Source organism: Pteropus vampyrus, unplaced genomic scaffold, assembly GCF_000151845.1.
Source record: "Pteropus vampyrus isolate Shadow unplaced genomic scaffold, Pvam_2.0 Scaffold408, whole genome shotgun sequence".
In the NCBI taxonomy this organism is placed as follows: Eukaryota; Metazoa; Chordata; class Mammalia; order Chiroptera; family Pteropodidae; genus Pteropus; species Pteropus vampyrus.
Window position 1 is genome coordinate 472,215 of NW_011889189.1, and position 17,556 is coordinate 489,770.

The window sequence follows — 17,556 nt, forward strand, 5'->3', positions numbered from 1 at the left end:
GAGTGTCCATGCCTGGCTAATTATAAATATTTTGGTTATCATCTTTGCCTGTATATTTTACAATTAAATAGTTTTTCCAACATAATATGTAGCTATAGTTCTTTCAATAATACTCTTTGAATAGGATTTCTCTGCTACAGAAATTAAAAATAACTACAATACTCATTTGTAAGCATTTTAGTAATTATAGTATGTTTGGTACTTGAGTGGGACTAAGCTTTTAACATGGCAGAAAGGGAAAATTATCAACTGTAGAAATGAATTTTGTGGTTGTATTTACACATAACTGTCAAGCAATGAAGATATTTCTAATAGTACCATTCTCCTTCCTCTATTGTTTGGACCCCTTAGATCATGATGAAATATTTTCTTGGGGTTGGGGATACATCCTTATATACATGTTTATTCCTGTCAGTTTGAATAAAATTTATCAAGCATAAAAAAAAAAAACTCATCTAATATACCAGGTACTGGATTAAAAAAAAAAATGGTTTTACACCCTGTTGTCAGGGAGTTTATAACCTTAGGTGCAAAAGTACCATGAGATACAAAGTACTGAGACTATTCTGATGGAAAATTATTTGGCCTTATAGAGAAGGTGGTATATGAATAGCAACTTAACCAAGAAGGGATTTGCTAAATTGCAGGGGTGAGGGAGTATGTGTCAAATCAAAGAAAGGGTTAGCGTGCGGGAAGTCCCAGGAGCTGGGAGCAGCATGGCAGATGCCAAGAACCCGCCCAGCTCTTTGCAGCTCCTTTCTAAGAGGGAGGATGCTAGAATACAGCACTGGGAGAAACCAAAAGAATAAAATGTGTCAGTTCAAGACAAGGGGGAAGGCTCAAGAAAGAGGGAGTTGTAAATACTGTAGGAGGTCACGTAAAGACAAAGACTGTGCATGTTCTTCGGATTTGGCTTTTCCGAGAGCATTGGAAGACTTGCTGAGCACTAAAGTCATAGGTGTGGGGGTCACCCCGATACAGATTCAAAAATGAATGGGAGAGGAAGAAGCAGAAATATAGCACATGTAGATGTCACTCTAGACATTTGTCTAGGAACGACGTATTAAGACATAACGACGTATTAAGACATAGCCAGGTAGGGTCGACGTATTAAGACATAGCCAGGTAGGGTCCCCATTCTTTCTGCTCTGCTACTCTCTCCGTTTTGGAGCTACTTCATCACTTTGAGTGCTAAGAAAGAGTTGAAGGATAGGCAGGGCATTCCTGTATAGAGGAGTATAAAGGGAAAGAAATCTTGAGAAGGAGCAAGTCAAGGTGGAAGCTTAATCCTGGAGAAGGGAAAATTCCTGGAAGAAAGAAGCAAGACACAGAAAGATAGTTTAAAGATGAGTGGTAGGAAGGTGAGAGAGCGTTCATGCCCAAGGGCCTCTCTTTTGACTATGACATATTTATGACATATAAGATCATCTGTTGTTGATAGTGGGAAGAAGATGGAGGAGGGACTTGAGAGTGCTGAAATTTAGGAAAAGCTGCTGTGTGGAATGTGAGAGGGAGCTGTCCAGGCCTAAGGGAATTCCTAGAGAGTGGGAGGGAATATAGTAACTTATAGAGGCAGCGATGGGTGTGTGTGTGTATGTATGTTTATGTATGTTTTTATGTGGGTGTGTTAATATATATGTTTGTGTATTTTTCTGCCCTCAAATAATCCTAGTCCAGATATTGTCATCAAGTCATTTGATTTACCAAAGTTTACGGAGATCCACCTGTTTTTCATCACTATGCTAGGGTTATGGAGATGAGTAAGATTGTTTCTATCCTTGGGAACATGTAGCCTAGTGGGTCAGACATGTAAGGAAATAAAACACTGTGTAGAAGTACAGAGGTAATTCAGAGGAGGCAGTGTGGATATATGAATGGGTGGAGATGGAGGAAGTGATATCTTGGAAGCTTCTTGCAAAAAAAATGACCTCTTGGCTGGTTTCTGAAAGAAATGAACGATTGTAGGTGAGGAACTTCAAGATTCTGGAGAGAAGGACAAAAGAGTTAGTTGACCACAGATGTGGTACATGCTCAAGGCATGAAGTAGTTGAGAAATCGTGAACTGGGGCAAAGGTTCACAAAGGTGGATGGAGCTTAGAGTTTACGACTGACTTGACTTTGTTTTTATAGAACTAAGAGTTAGGACCAGAAAAAAATTTAAAAACAAAAGTACTTCTTGAGCATTGGTAAGAGTTGGTTCTTTTTAATGTTTCTCAAGAGTTATAGTCTTTAACATTTTCCAAAACAAGTATCTGGTAGTTTTTTTTTTTTTTTTTTAAATGTTAACAATGACAGTATTAACCTTAAAATAAGTTTTTAAAAATTTTGCTAGCTAGCCGTGTTTATAAGTATATTATATATAATCACATTTGATATTCTGATTCAGAATACTCTATATTCCATATTCTGATTTCCAAATTATAAATGCAGCATATGCCAGTTGACTATTTTTGGCCCTTGAAGAAGTATAATCAAACACTATTATACTGTGTGATTGGATTGTGAAACTTTTAGAGTTATGAAAGCCTTGTTTCCTTTGTTGGTAACATTCTTAAGGGAAAAAATTATATATACTTTTGTTTCTGTAACTAGTAAGCATTTTTTGAAAGTTTTTCCATCTGACTGGAAAAGTAAGTTGATAAAAGCAAAAACGCCTTGCCATAGGAGCAGCCTGGTAGTGCCGATATAATAGATCATTAGGCAATAGGGGACCCCCCCCACCCCAACCTCCGGCTTCATTCGTACCTCTGAAGTGCATCACGCTGCCCAAATCAAATTGCTCACTTAATATTTAATGTTTCTGCGATGGAATCACTTTCTCCCTTGAGGTTGACTTCAGATTTGCCAGACACACTGACAACACTGCACTCCTTATTTTCCCCACATGACCTCAGCTTCTGCTTAGAAAATGTTCGAATAAAGGATGCTTTTGTTCATATCTCGCCTGCCTGTGATATATTGACAAAGTGTCTGCCGGCTGAATGGAATAGTTTTACAGTATGAGTGCGGCTTTCAGTGGAGGGGCAGGACTTGGGCTTTAGAAGGAAGTGAATTGGATAGGTCAGGAGAATGTACCATTTGTAAACACCCCTTTCCTTTTTTATTCACGTGTCAGGACAGCAGGGGCAGGCTGTTCAGTGCCCGTCCGTGCGCAGAGCCGGAGGGAAAGCAGCTTGGAAGTCAGCTGCAATTTTTAAACCTTGTTCCCCCGCACCCCAACCCCCCTCCTGGTAATGATCTTCAAGTGCTTAGACTTGTCTTAGAAGCTGTTTTGAAACTAACATGGTTTAGTCCACTAACTGCATGTTGGGTAAATTCAAAACCCACATGCTCGTCCTCTTGCAGTGGAATAAGTCACATCTGATGGACATTTTCTGTGCTTATAGCATAGTAATGAACGTCTGACAGGCGCGACCTTTCATAAGACAACCCACACTATTGGCTTTCTGCCCAGAATATTGCTGCAACACTATCTGTGATTGGTTATCTTTCTATCATGCATTGCTTCACAAGGGGAAACGGTCCCTTTTTTTAATAAGTCTACGATGGCTGGCTGCAATATGCCTCACTGTAAGTATTGTGAGTGAGTGAGTGTGTGTGTGTGTGTGTGTGTGAGAGAGAGAGAGAGACAGAGAGAGAGAGACAGAGAGAGAGAGAGTGACAGAGAGAGAGAGATTGAGAGAGATTAAGAGCTAGAGAGAGAGCTGACTTGAATATGACTTAGTCTGGTAGCACATGGCAAGGTTGTGATACTGTAGGACATCAGTGAAGTGCTACTTAGTAAATCTTAACCTATCTCTTTTTTCTACAGGTTGGTACTAAGAAGTGCCTTTCCTGACGTCTCTGCTGCTTGGAACCGCTTCTAGAGCAGTCTCTGCTTTTGCCTTGCTTGCTGCCAGCTAGACTGTGACGACAGCACATCCACCCTCCACCTCTAGCCCAGACACCCCCATTTCTACTTATAATCAAGAGAAAAGCTCTAAGTATCTGGCATTGCCCTAGGCTGCTTTAGTTTTAAAAGAAAAGTTTACTGAAAAAGTAAGATATCTTCTGCCAGGAAATCAAGGAGGAAAAAAAATCATTTTCTCGATTTTGCTCTAAACTGCTGCATCTGTCTATGCCAAACTAATCAATACCGATTGCACCACCAAACTCCATTGCAAATTCAGCTGTGAGGAGATTCCCTTTCAGACAACTTTGCTGAAAGCAGCTTGGAAAATCGGTGTCCAAGGGTCTGCCACGTTTTCATGCTTGCATTTTGGGCTCAAAATTGGCACTGGGAAGGGGTTACTGAGAGCACAAGGCTGATTCGAGGCCCTACTTTTAAACGTTCATCTACTTAAGATCCTAGTATTTCTCTAAAAACCAAAACCTCTTTGAATTAACAGTTTCATGCTGTGAATTTCTAGTGGGAGATCTTTTCCTTGATATTGACAACACAATTTTCCATGTACTTTTAAAGCAGGGAGTGGGGGAAAAGTATTTTGAAGGGGACGTTTTCATCATCATTTTACAGTTTTATCAGTTCAGCTTTTTTTTTTTTTTGGGTTGCTGTTTTTTTTTGTGGGGGGGTCGGGTTTGTTGGTTTCACTGAAAATTTTAACTACCTGTAAAATCTAAACATGGCTGTTAGTGTCACACCAATTCGGGACACAAAATGGCTAACACTGGAAGTATGTAGAGAGTTCCAAAGGGGGACTTGCTCACGGCCAGACACGGAATGTAAATTTGCACATCCTTCGAAAAGCTGCCAAGTTGAAAATGGACGAGTAATCGCCTGCTTTGATTCATTGAAAGTGAGTAAATGTTATATTATTTTAAGGATATGCAATAATTGAATAAAGGGGATATAGACTTAGTTCACTGAGTTTGGAACTATGGATTTGCTAATAGTATTTGCTAATAGTTTAGTTATATGGTGTGTTCTTTTGGATGATGTTGGGGTGGGGGGGAGGGTCTTTACTGTGAAGCAGCAGAACCAAGTCTGGCCAAACATGTTTATTATGAATAACTTTATCAGTCTTTTAATGTTATGACTTTTTTTTCTAGAGCAGAAGGTGCCAGCATACGTTTTACTTGATAATAGCAAAGTCAGTGTCTGTCTATAGGAATAGTAAGTGTAGATACAAGTGTGTGTTAGCAATATGCATGGATTATATGCAATGTGTGTCAGTGTCTGTCTATAGGAATAGTAAGTGTAGATACAAGTGTGTGTTAGCAATATTCATGGCAGTAGGTGAAAGAAGATGGTTTGATTTTGCTTGTTTCTAAAGGTGCTGAACTGTCGTGAAAGAATAGCATATTTTAAGTCACCTAAACTTGGATAGACATTTTATATTAATTTGACATTATGGCTCTCCTTTTGACTGTACGAGCATATTATTTTAAGGCTAGAAACAATACATTTTGTGGAAAGTATAACTAGAAGTAAAGTTTTGGCCCACTGCTACAGTACACTGAGGCACAAACTTTGTTAAATGTGAGTTTTATAAATAAGTAGAAACTCTTAAGTACTATTATTAATTGGATACTTTTAGCTTCTAAAATTCCAATGTGAAGGAATTCAGCAGTTTACTTTTTGTTAGATCCTGATTATTGTTTATTTGTAACTGTCTCAGCTAGAAGTATTAAAAGTTAGATTTTGTGGACACCGTAATACTAAAAGATTCACTTTAACATATCTTGACTTACAGAAATGTTATTGGGTTTGTATTCAGGTATCAAATCTGAAAGTGGGTCTTTAAAAAGATAGCATACATGTCTTTATCTTGACATGCAAGGTCAAGTCTAGAAATGTGAAGAGTCCTGGGTTCTCTACCTCCCTGGTTTAATTCAATTGCCTTTGAATACTAATGTGCCAATATAATTCACTCTCAAATTTCGAGACTGGCATCTCTACCGTTCTACATATACAGAGAAGTAGAAGTCTTATAGATCCATATTGTGTTTTGCAAATAAAAATAGTGCTATAATATTAATGCTTTCTTTAATAAATAGGGGTGAATTAACTGAAATAGCTCATCTATAAGTTAACTCATAACTCACTTCAATGTTCTGAGTTAGCTTGGGGGTTAACTATTTCAGTTCATTGCTTTTTGGTCCAGATTGGAGTGCTAACTTTGCTAAAGTTATTTTCCAAAGACTCAAGAATAGTAATCTTCACAGTAGGATACAAAAAGGAGGCATTAACAAAAACAAAGATATTGTATAATGTTAAATTATTCTTAATGTCATCGTCCTAAAGATTAGTAAGCAAAAGTTATAAATTATCATTGGGCCTTTTTCTTTCTCTGAAGACATCAATGAAGGACACAGTGGTTGTACATTTGCCAATATGTATTCCTAAATTCATGCTGACTGAATTTGGGTGTAATTAGAGACCGGGACCCATAAAATGAGGGGCAAAGGGCTAATTACACTTGTCGGTAAACAGCTGTGTCCATAAGTAACTCTGTTTTGACCCAATTACTAGTAAATCCAATTTTTAATCCTACAGACAGTTGATGGTGCACTCTAGTTACAAAATGAAGGACATTTAACTTGTCTGTGACATTGAGTAGTTTCACAGAAGACTTGCCTCCACAGCATTTGGAAACATTGTGAAACATTAAAATTCAGTTGCTATTTTTCCATCTCAAAATATTTTTTTAGTCGCTGCTCACTTGTGGCCACAGAACAGTCTCCCTTTGAGTAAAGCGGCAGCATTGCTTAATGACATGCTGTGTGGTTAATAAGATTCAACTGCCACATCAAGGACTTTTTTTTTAATAACAAATAATTGGAAGATTTTAAATTTATTTACAAGATGAACTCATTATAGCAGCTAATCAATGCAAACTCTGTCCTTATTCTTTGTCTTGCTAAGAGAAACTGAAATTTAATTTATAGTCTAAAACTTGGTAAAATATTTTGATTTGGATAAGAGGAAGAAAACACAAATGTATTTATGGAGATGTTTCATTCTCAGAATAATAGCTCCTTAAATGTGAGTGAAATAACTGTGTTAAGAATTAATTTAAACAAAAATTTGGAATATTTAATTAAGTATTCAAGTTTCAAAAACCATGTTTTTTTTTCACTATATATTTCGAACTAATACATGTGATTCTTAATAGTGTGTAGCATCTTACCTTTTATATAGAAGTCTTCCTGTGTTCAGTTTTGTGGCTAAAATAGATCAAAAACATACTTTAAAGCAGTTAGAGTAACTCTGTGACTCATGCTTGAAGTTCTGAAATTTAGGAGCATTATGAGGTTTCCACGCCAGTAACGGCTGGATCATTTGTATTGTCTCAGAGAGTGAAACGGAAGAATTTAGAAAACTCATCACATCCTGACTTCTTTAATAAAATGTGTTCTGTGTATTGCTACAATCCATAGTCCAGCCTTTTCTGAGTTCTTGAGCCATGAGATGGAGGTAGCCTGTGTAATCTGCTATTTTTAGCAAGTTAGGAAAGCAAACCAAATACTCTCTGAGAGGACCCTGTGAAATGGCTGTACCCTTCAGCTGTGCTGTTTCAGACTTTGGCCAGGCTCCCAGGTGACTTACGTTTAGCAGACTTCTACTTAGAAGAAGAGAATTCATTAAAAACAGAAGTTAAACAGTTCAAGAAAGTATTTATGTAAAAGAAATTAATTGGCATATTACTAAAGGTAATAGGAAGAAAATTAGCAGATAGTATTTTAGTTGCATATTGGTGGTTTTAAAGTTTAAATAATGAACTTAAATTTACTGCATGAGAGCAGAATTCTGTATCACAATAAATGTGTTGCTAAGTAAAAAGAAAACACAAGAAAAAGAAAAATATATATATATATTGATTAAATATATTGGAAATAGAATGATAACAGAAAGAGCAGATGCTGCAATAATATGTACTAGTTTATAAAATATTGTAATCACTTAATTTTTCTCAATTTTGCTTTTACATTTGCAGTCTTAATTTGGAACAGTCTAAAAGTATACACAAATTGAGAATTAAATTGCTTACAAACTATGGATTTGAGTGTTTTAGCTACTTCAGAAATCCTGAACATCTGAAAAAGTACATTGTTTTATGCTGGAGAAGATTTTTTTCTTAAGGTTTGTGAAAGGGATAACAGAATAGAATAATATTACGAGAAAAATAAATAGTGCAAGCTGCCTTTAGAATAGTATATATCAGAAGTGGTTATTTAATTAATAGTTAATGGCAAGTTACCTATTCTTTGAGTAACAGTCTCCCAACTAATATTTTAAGTAGTTGATGTAAAATAGCCTACTGAATGTGTTTAATGTGATGCCAAGTTGTTTAAAAAAACACTTTTACTATATAATCAGCAGAAATAGACTATTGCTTATTAATTCTTCATTTTCAAATATCCATTCGTTTTTCAGGTCCTGGCGGTGGAGGGATATAACCTTTATGTTTATTATCTATTTTCCAAAAATCTAGCAAAACTTTTATCTTCGAAAACTGTAGTAGTCGCTTGTTCTCTTATCAGATTAGACAATTTTAAGATAATTAAGCATTCATTTCACAATTATATACATTTGTGTATATAGATAGCACAGCAGATCAGATTTATTTTAGACACATTAGAGATCAGATTCCACTGCAACGTGGCATGGAATCAAGGGCACTGAGTGAACGAATACCTTTAAAATGTATCTGAAGACCTCGCAGAATATATGAAGTACAGAAATCAGCTATTAGAAGACCCAAATAAGTAAACATCCACATAAATGAACAACTAGAAAACTCAAAGTCAGTAAGGCAAATCAAGTCTCTAGATGGTCACATAGGAATAGGTTAGCATAACTGGACATTGTAAAGTGGTCCTGAAGGTCTTTACTGTTAAATTTTAGAAGGTCTTCCATTATTAGCACAGTGTATCTTCAACTTCAACTTCAAGTTGCCTGCTGTGCTGCTCTTTCTGAACCTCCAGCATAGTCTTTTCATACTATCTTTTAAACCTGTTTAACTGATAATTCTGACAAAATGGTACCTGAAAGTTTCAGACTAAATGTCCAATTTTCTATTATAGCTTTTACCTAGTAGGCTCCTAATTGGAATAACTTTTACCAAGAATTTTCTTGTTATTGTTTGGTTTTTTACTAATGGCATCTTCTATGTGATATTAAAACTTTGACACATTATTCTATATGAGTACATATTCAATATGCCTTTCAGTGACAGGTTGATACAGGACTTCCATGTTTCCTCCCAATAATCTTAGGAGATGAATTAACTGTAGGGCATAATTTATGTAGCAATGTAAAACTTCCCATAGTATTCTTTAAGTGGAAACTTCACAACTTTGTAAAGAATACCCTGTGAATATGCTGTGATGTTATCACCTCTGACATGAACCTTTCTTTAATGAAATTCTTAATAGCTGTGGCTGCTTTAGTAATACAGCTTTATTCATTTACCTATTTATATTCTTATAATTAGAAATTTTTTAGCAAAATATTTTTAAAATAAGCACAGATTTTTAAACTTTTGGACAAATTTCAAGCCATGTTTTGAATCATGCTGCCTAAGGCACTAATTCTAGAACTAGTTAATTTGTTTCCTTCCATAAAATTTTGGTACACTGCTTCTATTTTTATTTTTCTCATTAAACCTTGCTTCGATTTGTATGTGTGACAAACTGAAAACAATTTAAACCTGAAGCAATGTGTCACTGACAGTTAAGTTCAAACTTTAATTGTAACTCAGACTTCTAAACTTACGTATAATTGTAACTCAGACTTCTAAACTTACGTAAAGTTCTGATTCCACGCATAGCCTCAAGACAATTCCATGTACAAGGCTGTTATTGAGTTAAAAGAGTCCATGTAGTGTGGGGTAAATCTATTCAGGATGTGTGTGACATACACCCAGTTCACATGAGTAGTGAGAAACTGAATGTTTCTTAGACCCAGCACAGACACCTAGGGACCTAGTTTGAGAAGCTTATCCTGTCATTTTTCTTGCCAAGGATCAGTAGAGGATTTCAGCTATCGACATCGTTAATCCGCTACCTTTCATGCTGAGCAATGTTTCTGCCTTCCCACAGACTTAGACAAAATTTTCTTACAAAGAGATCCAATTGAAGAAATTTTGAGATTCTAAATTTTTTTTTAAACTTTAGCAGGAACACATTCCGTGCTTCTAGATAGGGTAGCAATTTTCTATGTTAATAGGCCAAAAATTATGAGTCAGTGGAAGTGGATAACTAAACAGATAACTTTGGTTTAGCGCTAACAATAGTTATTGATATGCAGAAACTTTAGTCAAAGGAACTGGAAAGACTTGTTAGAAATGCTTAGTTGTTTGAAGTGTAATAGATTATTAGAATAGTGATTTCTCTGAATTTTACTATAAACAAAGAATAATTCTAGTGAGCTTCTGAGTAATATTTATTTATAATAAACTATAGAGTTTTTATCTAATATTATATTTCTTATACAAATAACATCAAATGCACATTACCTACCATATTGTTCATACTCTCTTCACACATTTTTGAAAGATTTTCACTTTGAGATAGAGCTTGATTTGTTAGAGATAAAACTTTCTATATTTTAAGAACTTGTGTTTTAAAAAATGCTGATAGCTCTAACTCCTCTTATATATTAGAATTTGATTGAAAGGCTGTCTCCTGGATACTTTTTGGCCTTGGCCGTCTCTGACCTCTATTCTTCTTGTGTTTTACCTCTGAGTTATTTCCAGCTTCCTAATTGTCCACCTCTCTAACTGTTGGTTCCGATCCCTCTTTATATTTTTCTCTGTAGTCACGCAGAAATGATTTAGACATTTTGTCTTTAAGGAATTACATCCAGCATTGAATAACAGAGACACCTTTCCTCCCTAGCATGTGGCATAAACCAAATTAAAGGTTTATAATTCAGTCAGTTGTCCAAGCCTATACGATGACTCAGTAGTCATTAGAACATAAGTTTCTTCACCCTTAGTTCCTGAGGGGCACATGGATTTCAATTTTAGGATTATTTTAAGATTGTAAGATGGCCACTGCAGCGCCAGACATCATATCTGCGATTCTAGGAGGCAGGAAGAGGCAAGGGCAAGAGACCACAACCTGGCCCATGTGGGCTCATTTAAATAAATGTCCTTTAAGCTTCACTCAGTGATTATTCCTGGTCTCTCATTGGCTGATATGGGCAGCAAGGAAAGATGGGAACTGTAGTTTTTAAACTGTTGCTTGGCTTAAAATCAGGCCTTTGGTAGGTAAGGTAGAAGGAAAGAATGAATTTTTAGGTGGGCAGTCACTGGGATGGGAAAGTAAGAGAGATTTTTTTCCCCAGAAAACTTCCAGAATCAAGTAACTTTTCCTGAAAAACACCTGGGTGTGGGAGTAGTTTAGGGGAGACCACTGCTGAAGAGAAGCATATCTTCTTATCTTGGCAAACTTGTCATCACTTTTGTCTTGGTGAACCCGAGTTGTCTTTTTTCTTTGAAATTGTGATATATTTAGTCAGTAAAACCTAGTATATCACAAGTGGATTGATTTTTACTTACATAGAAAAAGAAAATTGCTTCATTTTTTATTTTTCTTATTGCCAGTGCATATTTGTATACACAGTTACATATTTATAACTGGAATATAACAGGAATGCCAGTCATAAAAAACAGGTCTCACATGATTTTATTTGACAAAAGAATCTGTAGTTACTCTGATAGCTATTTCTGCTTCTTCCACAAATGTACTTGTTTTTTATTTCCTCTGTATGAAGTGAAATCAAATGAGTTAATATTTATTGAAAATTACTATATGCCGGCCAGTATTTTCAGTGTTTTTAAATTTTTCATAGTATTTAATCCTCACAAAAACTCTTTGAGAGAATTACCTATATTTTACAGATGGTCACGCTGTAAAAGTTAGGTGATATGCACAAGGTCACTCAGCCGATAGAATGTGAACTCCAAGCCTGGTAACCTGAGGATTTCACAGCCTGCGCTTTTAGCCACTTTCCTATGAAACATTGCTTCTACATTTACTTCATATCCTAAGGACTCAAGAGTACTTAAGAATAAAATTTTATATTTAAGGCTAATTTATTTTACAAGACCTAAAACAGTAAATACTGAAAGTAATTATATTTTATTCAACAAATGAATCAGTGGATGAACACAGGATAGATAGCAAGAATGCTGCTACCAGCTTTCAAAGATTATATATCTGTTCTAAATATACAGCCATACAGGAAAAAAGGTTGTAAATTAGTCATCTTAAATAAGTAGTCATTTTATAAACTATATACCTGCCTCCCACTAAAAAAAAAAAAAAGATATTCCAAAGTTTTAATTGTTTAGAAAGCACTTTCCCACAGAAGCAATGTGGTTAAGTCATCAGGCCAAACCTGGGAAGTAAACGTAAGGCATAGGATGCTTGAATTACAGTCCTGTACAAATAGTACCCTGGAAAGTCTGGTGATTAATTAAACCCAGGAGGCTCCACAGAAGCACTATGAGTACCATCTTATCATAAATCTTAAGTACTACCAGCATCATAGACCCTGAACTGCTTTTGTCAAATTGTTTCTAGGGAAAAGAGGTAATTCACCTTTCAGTTTGGGGCTCCAGAAATTCACCTTGGCCTAGTGCAAAGGAAATGTCCTTTCCCAGACTCCTGGGGCACTTTGTGCAAGCCAGTGCAAGAGTTTTCCCCAGCTCTGAGTCTGGGCTGCTCCTGTTCCCTGGAGCTGTTCCTTTTCAACAGGGCAGAAGCTTAGAATCAACAGGGCTAAAGACAGGGTAGTGGGTGAGGGGCTGCAGCTCCAAGTTTTCCCAGGCTAGGAAGACTTCGTCAATTTGTCTTCTAAGTAACCTCCTCCTTTCTTTTCTTTCTTTTCTTTTTTTTTCTTAAAGACTCAACCTACTTCCTTTTTCCATATACAGCTTGTTGGTCCTAAGTCTGGTCCACCATGGACCTTAAAACAGCTTCTCCCCATTCTCTTTCCTTTCTGAAATTTTCAAAAGTTTAACTGTTGTTTTGATACAATTATTGTATTTGGCTGTTGATTTCTTTCTAATTAGTAGTAGCAATAGGGAAATAGGTGGATCGTAAAAATACCAAACCAAAACAAATTTTTTTCCTGGCCATTTTATCACTGGATATAATGAAGGGATCGGCAATAAAAAACCAGATGTGAGAAAAAGGACGTTTAGGAGATGATAGGGGATGGAGATTCCACAATTCAAGGAGTAGAACTTAGACACTTCCTACGTCAAACTTTGAGAAGGCAGATATTTAAACGCGTTCCTCGGGGTGAATTACTAATAGGGAGACCCCTGTGTTTGTTGTCGGAGGTGCAGACCGGAGGCGGGGATCTTCGTAGCCGCAGTCATAGGGTCTGTGGAAGAGGATCTCAGGGAAGGGAGAGGGAAATGTCTCCTGTGGTTTCCCTTTCCTTTATTCCTTCCCCTCCCTCTCACATCTACTGATTCTGAGACTGCAAGTGCGAAGAGTAGGACAAGAGGGAATCCCTAATGAGAGAGTTTCCATAGTCACAGGCCACCAGACTGGGGCAGCTGTCTTATCATCATTGGTTGGTTGCAGACCACCTATATCTTAACCCTAGGTTATAGTGTTAGTCCCAGTAACATTCTTTTGAAACTCTTCTTGACTTATTCAACAATATACATATTTTAATTTTTGTTACTAGGTTGAGACTCACTAATTATTAAGATCTAATACCCTGTGTTCTCAAGACCTCATATGATGCCAGGCCTCTTAAGTTAGAATTTATCTCTTTGCATGAAATTCCAGCTTAGTGTTTACTTCTGGATTCCAGAATCACTTATACTTAAGTCCAGGCCGTTCTCAAATAAGGCAGGAAGCATCTGTGTTAATAGTTGACAGTAAATTACACAAAGCAAAACATGGAAAATTAAAGTTAGAAAAGCTGGGATGCTTTTCTATCATTTTCAATTTTCTGCACAAGCACGGACATAATCAGTGTTTAGGATCTGCTTGTGATGGATAAATTACATCTGTAATTCATTCTTTTCCATGTTATTGCATTCAGAAGATAATTTGCTTTCAGATATCTTTGCTCATCTAATATTCTAAAATTGTTCATAGACTGAAAATAAGTCTAGTAACATCTCCTAATCTCAAGAAGCCTTTATAACTGAATGGTGTTAGTTTACCAAATGAGCCAAAAACAAAAAAAGGTTTTGGAGAAAAACCGGAGCTAAATTTATCATGCCTGAAATAAGATTCCTTTTTGGTAGATGACATTGCTTTTCATAAAACCATTCTTTAAAGGAGGCAACCGAGAAGTGAACCATGAAGGAAGAAATAACTAAAGAATTCATTATTTATATAAAAAGTCCTGTTAAGAAAGACCTGTATTCTGAATGACCTATCTTTCTTCACATTATCTCGTGTCATTTCATGGCTAAGTGGAATCTAATGAAATCTATATCTAGCCATGAGAAAAGATTATCATCATGATTTTATTTATTGAACTTTTTTTTTCACTATTATGAACTTTTCCTCCCAGACATTGCCTTCCATGAATCATAGTGGAGTAATAAATTGGAAACAAATGTCCACATGAGGAAATGCAATATATTAAAAAACAAAAACAAAACTTAAACTCAGATGAAGTAAAGAGTCATTATCCACATAGAAGAAGGGTCATTTACACTGCAAGGTTTTGCATGGTGAGATCAACTTAAGTAGCTCCCCCAAAGCCTTTAAACTATGATTAACATATAGTAGCTTAACATGTAACATATGTATAATGAGTTAGTGAGAAATGCAAAATTACTTGATTTTTTTTTTTTTTTTTTAGACTCTCTGCTAGCTACTTTTGTCTTCTGTATTTCCCATTAAGGATGAATAATACTGGAGGAGGGCTTTTCACTAGAAACATGTTATTTTTATACTGAAGGTTTAAGAATTTGAAGAAATTGAAGATCAAATCTATGCCAGTTCTTCATCTCAATTAAAGGAAAATAATTCATTCTTCCTCCCCTTTTTTATCATTTATTACCTATGTACCAGATATTGTGATAGGCAGTCCTACTTGCAAGTGTGAATGACACGCAGAACCTTTGCCCTTTTTGGTATTGATAGACTAGTGGTTACTATCAGCTTTCAAGCTTCTGAGAAGTGCAATGAAGATTATAATCATAGAATAATAAAACATTGTTTTAACTTTTCTATTCTTTAGTTTTATAATGTCCCAGTAGACACAGATTTGCCCATGTAAAATCCAAGTGGGCATTAAATATCCTCATATGTGTCTGAGAGGTTTGTTTTGAAAAACATTGGAATCAATTACATAGTCAGTGTAGGAGGGGCAGGTGAATTCCGGTTTAACTTGTTTGAGGTAGCAATATTATGAAGCATGGCATAATGATCTTATGCATACAGAAATATAGTGTTAGTTATTAGTGAATCTCCATAGAGTGACAGACATATTTAGGCAAGTTTTTGTTGAATCACTGTTAGTGCCTGGATTTAAGACAACTGTAATTTTTAAAACATGCTCACTTGTACTTATTCTGAATTCTGATAACTATCCCTGAATAATTATTAATATATTTTTTTCATTTAATATGGGAAATATACGCTATATCGTTAGTGGAAGGCTGATGTTCAGAGTCTGAACCTTAGGTCAAGAAGAATTTTAAAAGTCATGCCAGACTGGAAACAGTATAGAAAATCAGAATACGCAGTTCTGGGGAAAACAAAAATGAATTTCAGAATTTCAAGACAAAGCTTGGAAGTGAAGTAAAGGTCACCAGATAAGGAAGTTTTCATTTCTTAAATGTCTTTATGATTATTTTTTTTGTATAAAATAGAATATCCCTTCTTATTCAAGGAAGTAGTATATTTGATGTTTTTCTAATTCGTAGAACCCTGAGACATTATTTTGTAAGAGGCCGAGATTTTGTTCTTTTTAGTTCATGAGTTACTGGGTATTTATAATATCGGAAACAAAATGCACTTAAAAATTTTTATAAGTTGTGCTATATGAAATTAAATCTAGATAGTGATTCATATTATATGTCTTTCTATGTCACACTCACATATTTATTGCAACTGTTAATATTATTTAAAAATTAGCTAAAAGTAAAATTTTAGAAGTTTTAATTCTTTGTTTAGTACTTACTATATTAACAATGCTGAAATATCTAGGCCCAGTAAGAGAAAAATTTTTCACATGAATACCTTAATTTTAATAATGCATTTAAAAATAACGCATCAATTCTTTTTAAGACCTTTGCATTATATATAATTGAAATAAAATTGACTGTAAATATAAGAATCACTGATTGCATTTTGTTCATGAAATGGCAAAAGAGCATGTTCATTTTTAGAAAAACATGAATTTAAGATTGTGAAATTCCTAGGTTTACTGGGTATTTAGTAAATATTAGTTTAAATTATAATCCTGGACTGTTAAAAGATGTTTCTCAAATATTAGTATTTATTGTATGATTCAAAATGCTCTCTGAGAAATATATAATTATTCTCAGAGCAGATCATTTGGATGAATAATAGCTTGAACAAAAAGGAAAAGAAAACCTTTAACATTAATAGCTAGTGTTACAAAGATCCTTTCCTTAAATGATTAGAAACTCAATGCTTTTGGCCATTTTCTTGAATGTATCAATTTAGTCAAATAGCCAGTTAGAAATAATTTTAACAAAAGTGATCATCTTTAATATATAAATTCAGACTTGATTTGTAAGTCAGACGTATATTGTGTCCAGAACCAAGTTCATCATTGGAAGAAGTAAGCAAAATTCGTTGTCTTTTGATTTAATTTTTTTAGACATTTTCATTATTAGTTTTATTTTTTTTTGGGGGGGGGATGTTTTCATAGTGCCTCAATTGGCCTCTATACTCTTTTCCTTGGGAAAAAAATTACAATGAATATTATTTTATAGCAAATAAACATTGGTGCCAGAAATAGTAAGAATGTAGCCACTGGTGGTTTTCATTTAGTCCCAATACTACCTTGAAATTTTTATTCAAAGAAAAGAGCTTCAGAATAATTGCAAAAAGTCACATACAAAAATGTGTAAGTAAACAGCTTTTTTTATGGCAAAGAGTAAGACCCAGCTAAGAGCCCAAACCGTGAATTCAGTTGGTTTTGGGTTTGATTCTGTCATTCACTTCTGGTAACTTTGTGCCAGTCACTTTATATCCCCAAGTCTCAGTCTCCACCTCTACAAAAGGAGACAAATACTACTGCTTTGAAAGTCTGTGAGGATTCAGTGAGTTCAGTTATATAATAATGGCCACTTCATGCAGTGTCTCCGTGTAAATACTCCATAAATGGTAGTTTCTAGTGTTGTTCTTGTGTGACTGCTGGAATTTGGTCTATGTTATCTTTCTCCTTACCAGAAGAACTTTGCCTTATGCCAGAGTAAATGTCATGTCAATTTGAATATTGTACTACAAATATCTTTGTGTTACTTCATTAAAAACAATTAAAAATGACTTTTATCTGGAATATGTATAAATGTGCATTATCACACACTAGCTTATTTATTTACCTGTTATCTAGAGAAAATACTCCTTAACCTCTTAACATGTGTACAA

General features: G+C 35.2%; 1 protein-coding gene across 14 annotated transcripts in view; it reads left to right on the forward strand.

Annotated features, from left to right (window-relative positions):
- MBNL1 (muscleblind like splicing regulator 1) overlaps positions 1-17,556 on the forward strand; it is a 173,519-nt gene that overhangs the window by 25,435 nt on the left and 130,528 nt on the right. For 10 of the 14 annotated variants that reach the window (XM_011380845.2, XM_011380846.2, XM_011380841.2 and 7 more), the window contains exon 2: positions 3,812-4,796. The exons of 2 other annotated variants lie outside the window; for them this stretch is intronic. In XM_011380845.2, coding sequence (XP_011379147.1) covers positions 4,623-4,796 — 174 coding nt within the window. In that variant the 5' untranslated portion in view covers positions 3,812-4,622. Of the gene's footprint in view, positions 1-3,322; positions 3,571-3,809; positions 4,797-17,556 lie in introns of those variants that run through there. 2 more of the 14 variants (XM_011380839.2, XM_023523763.1) reach the window with 2 other exon arrangements.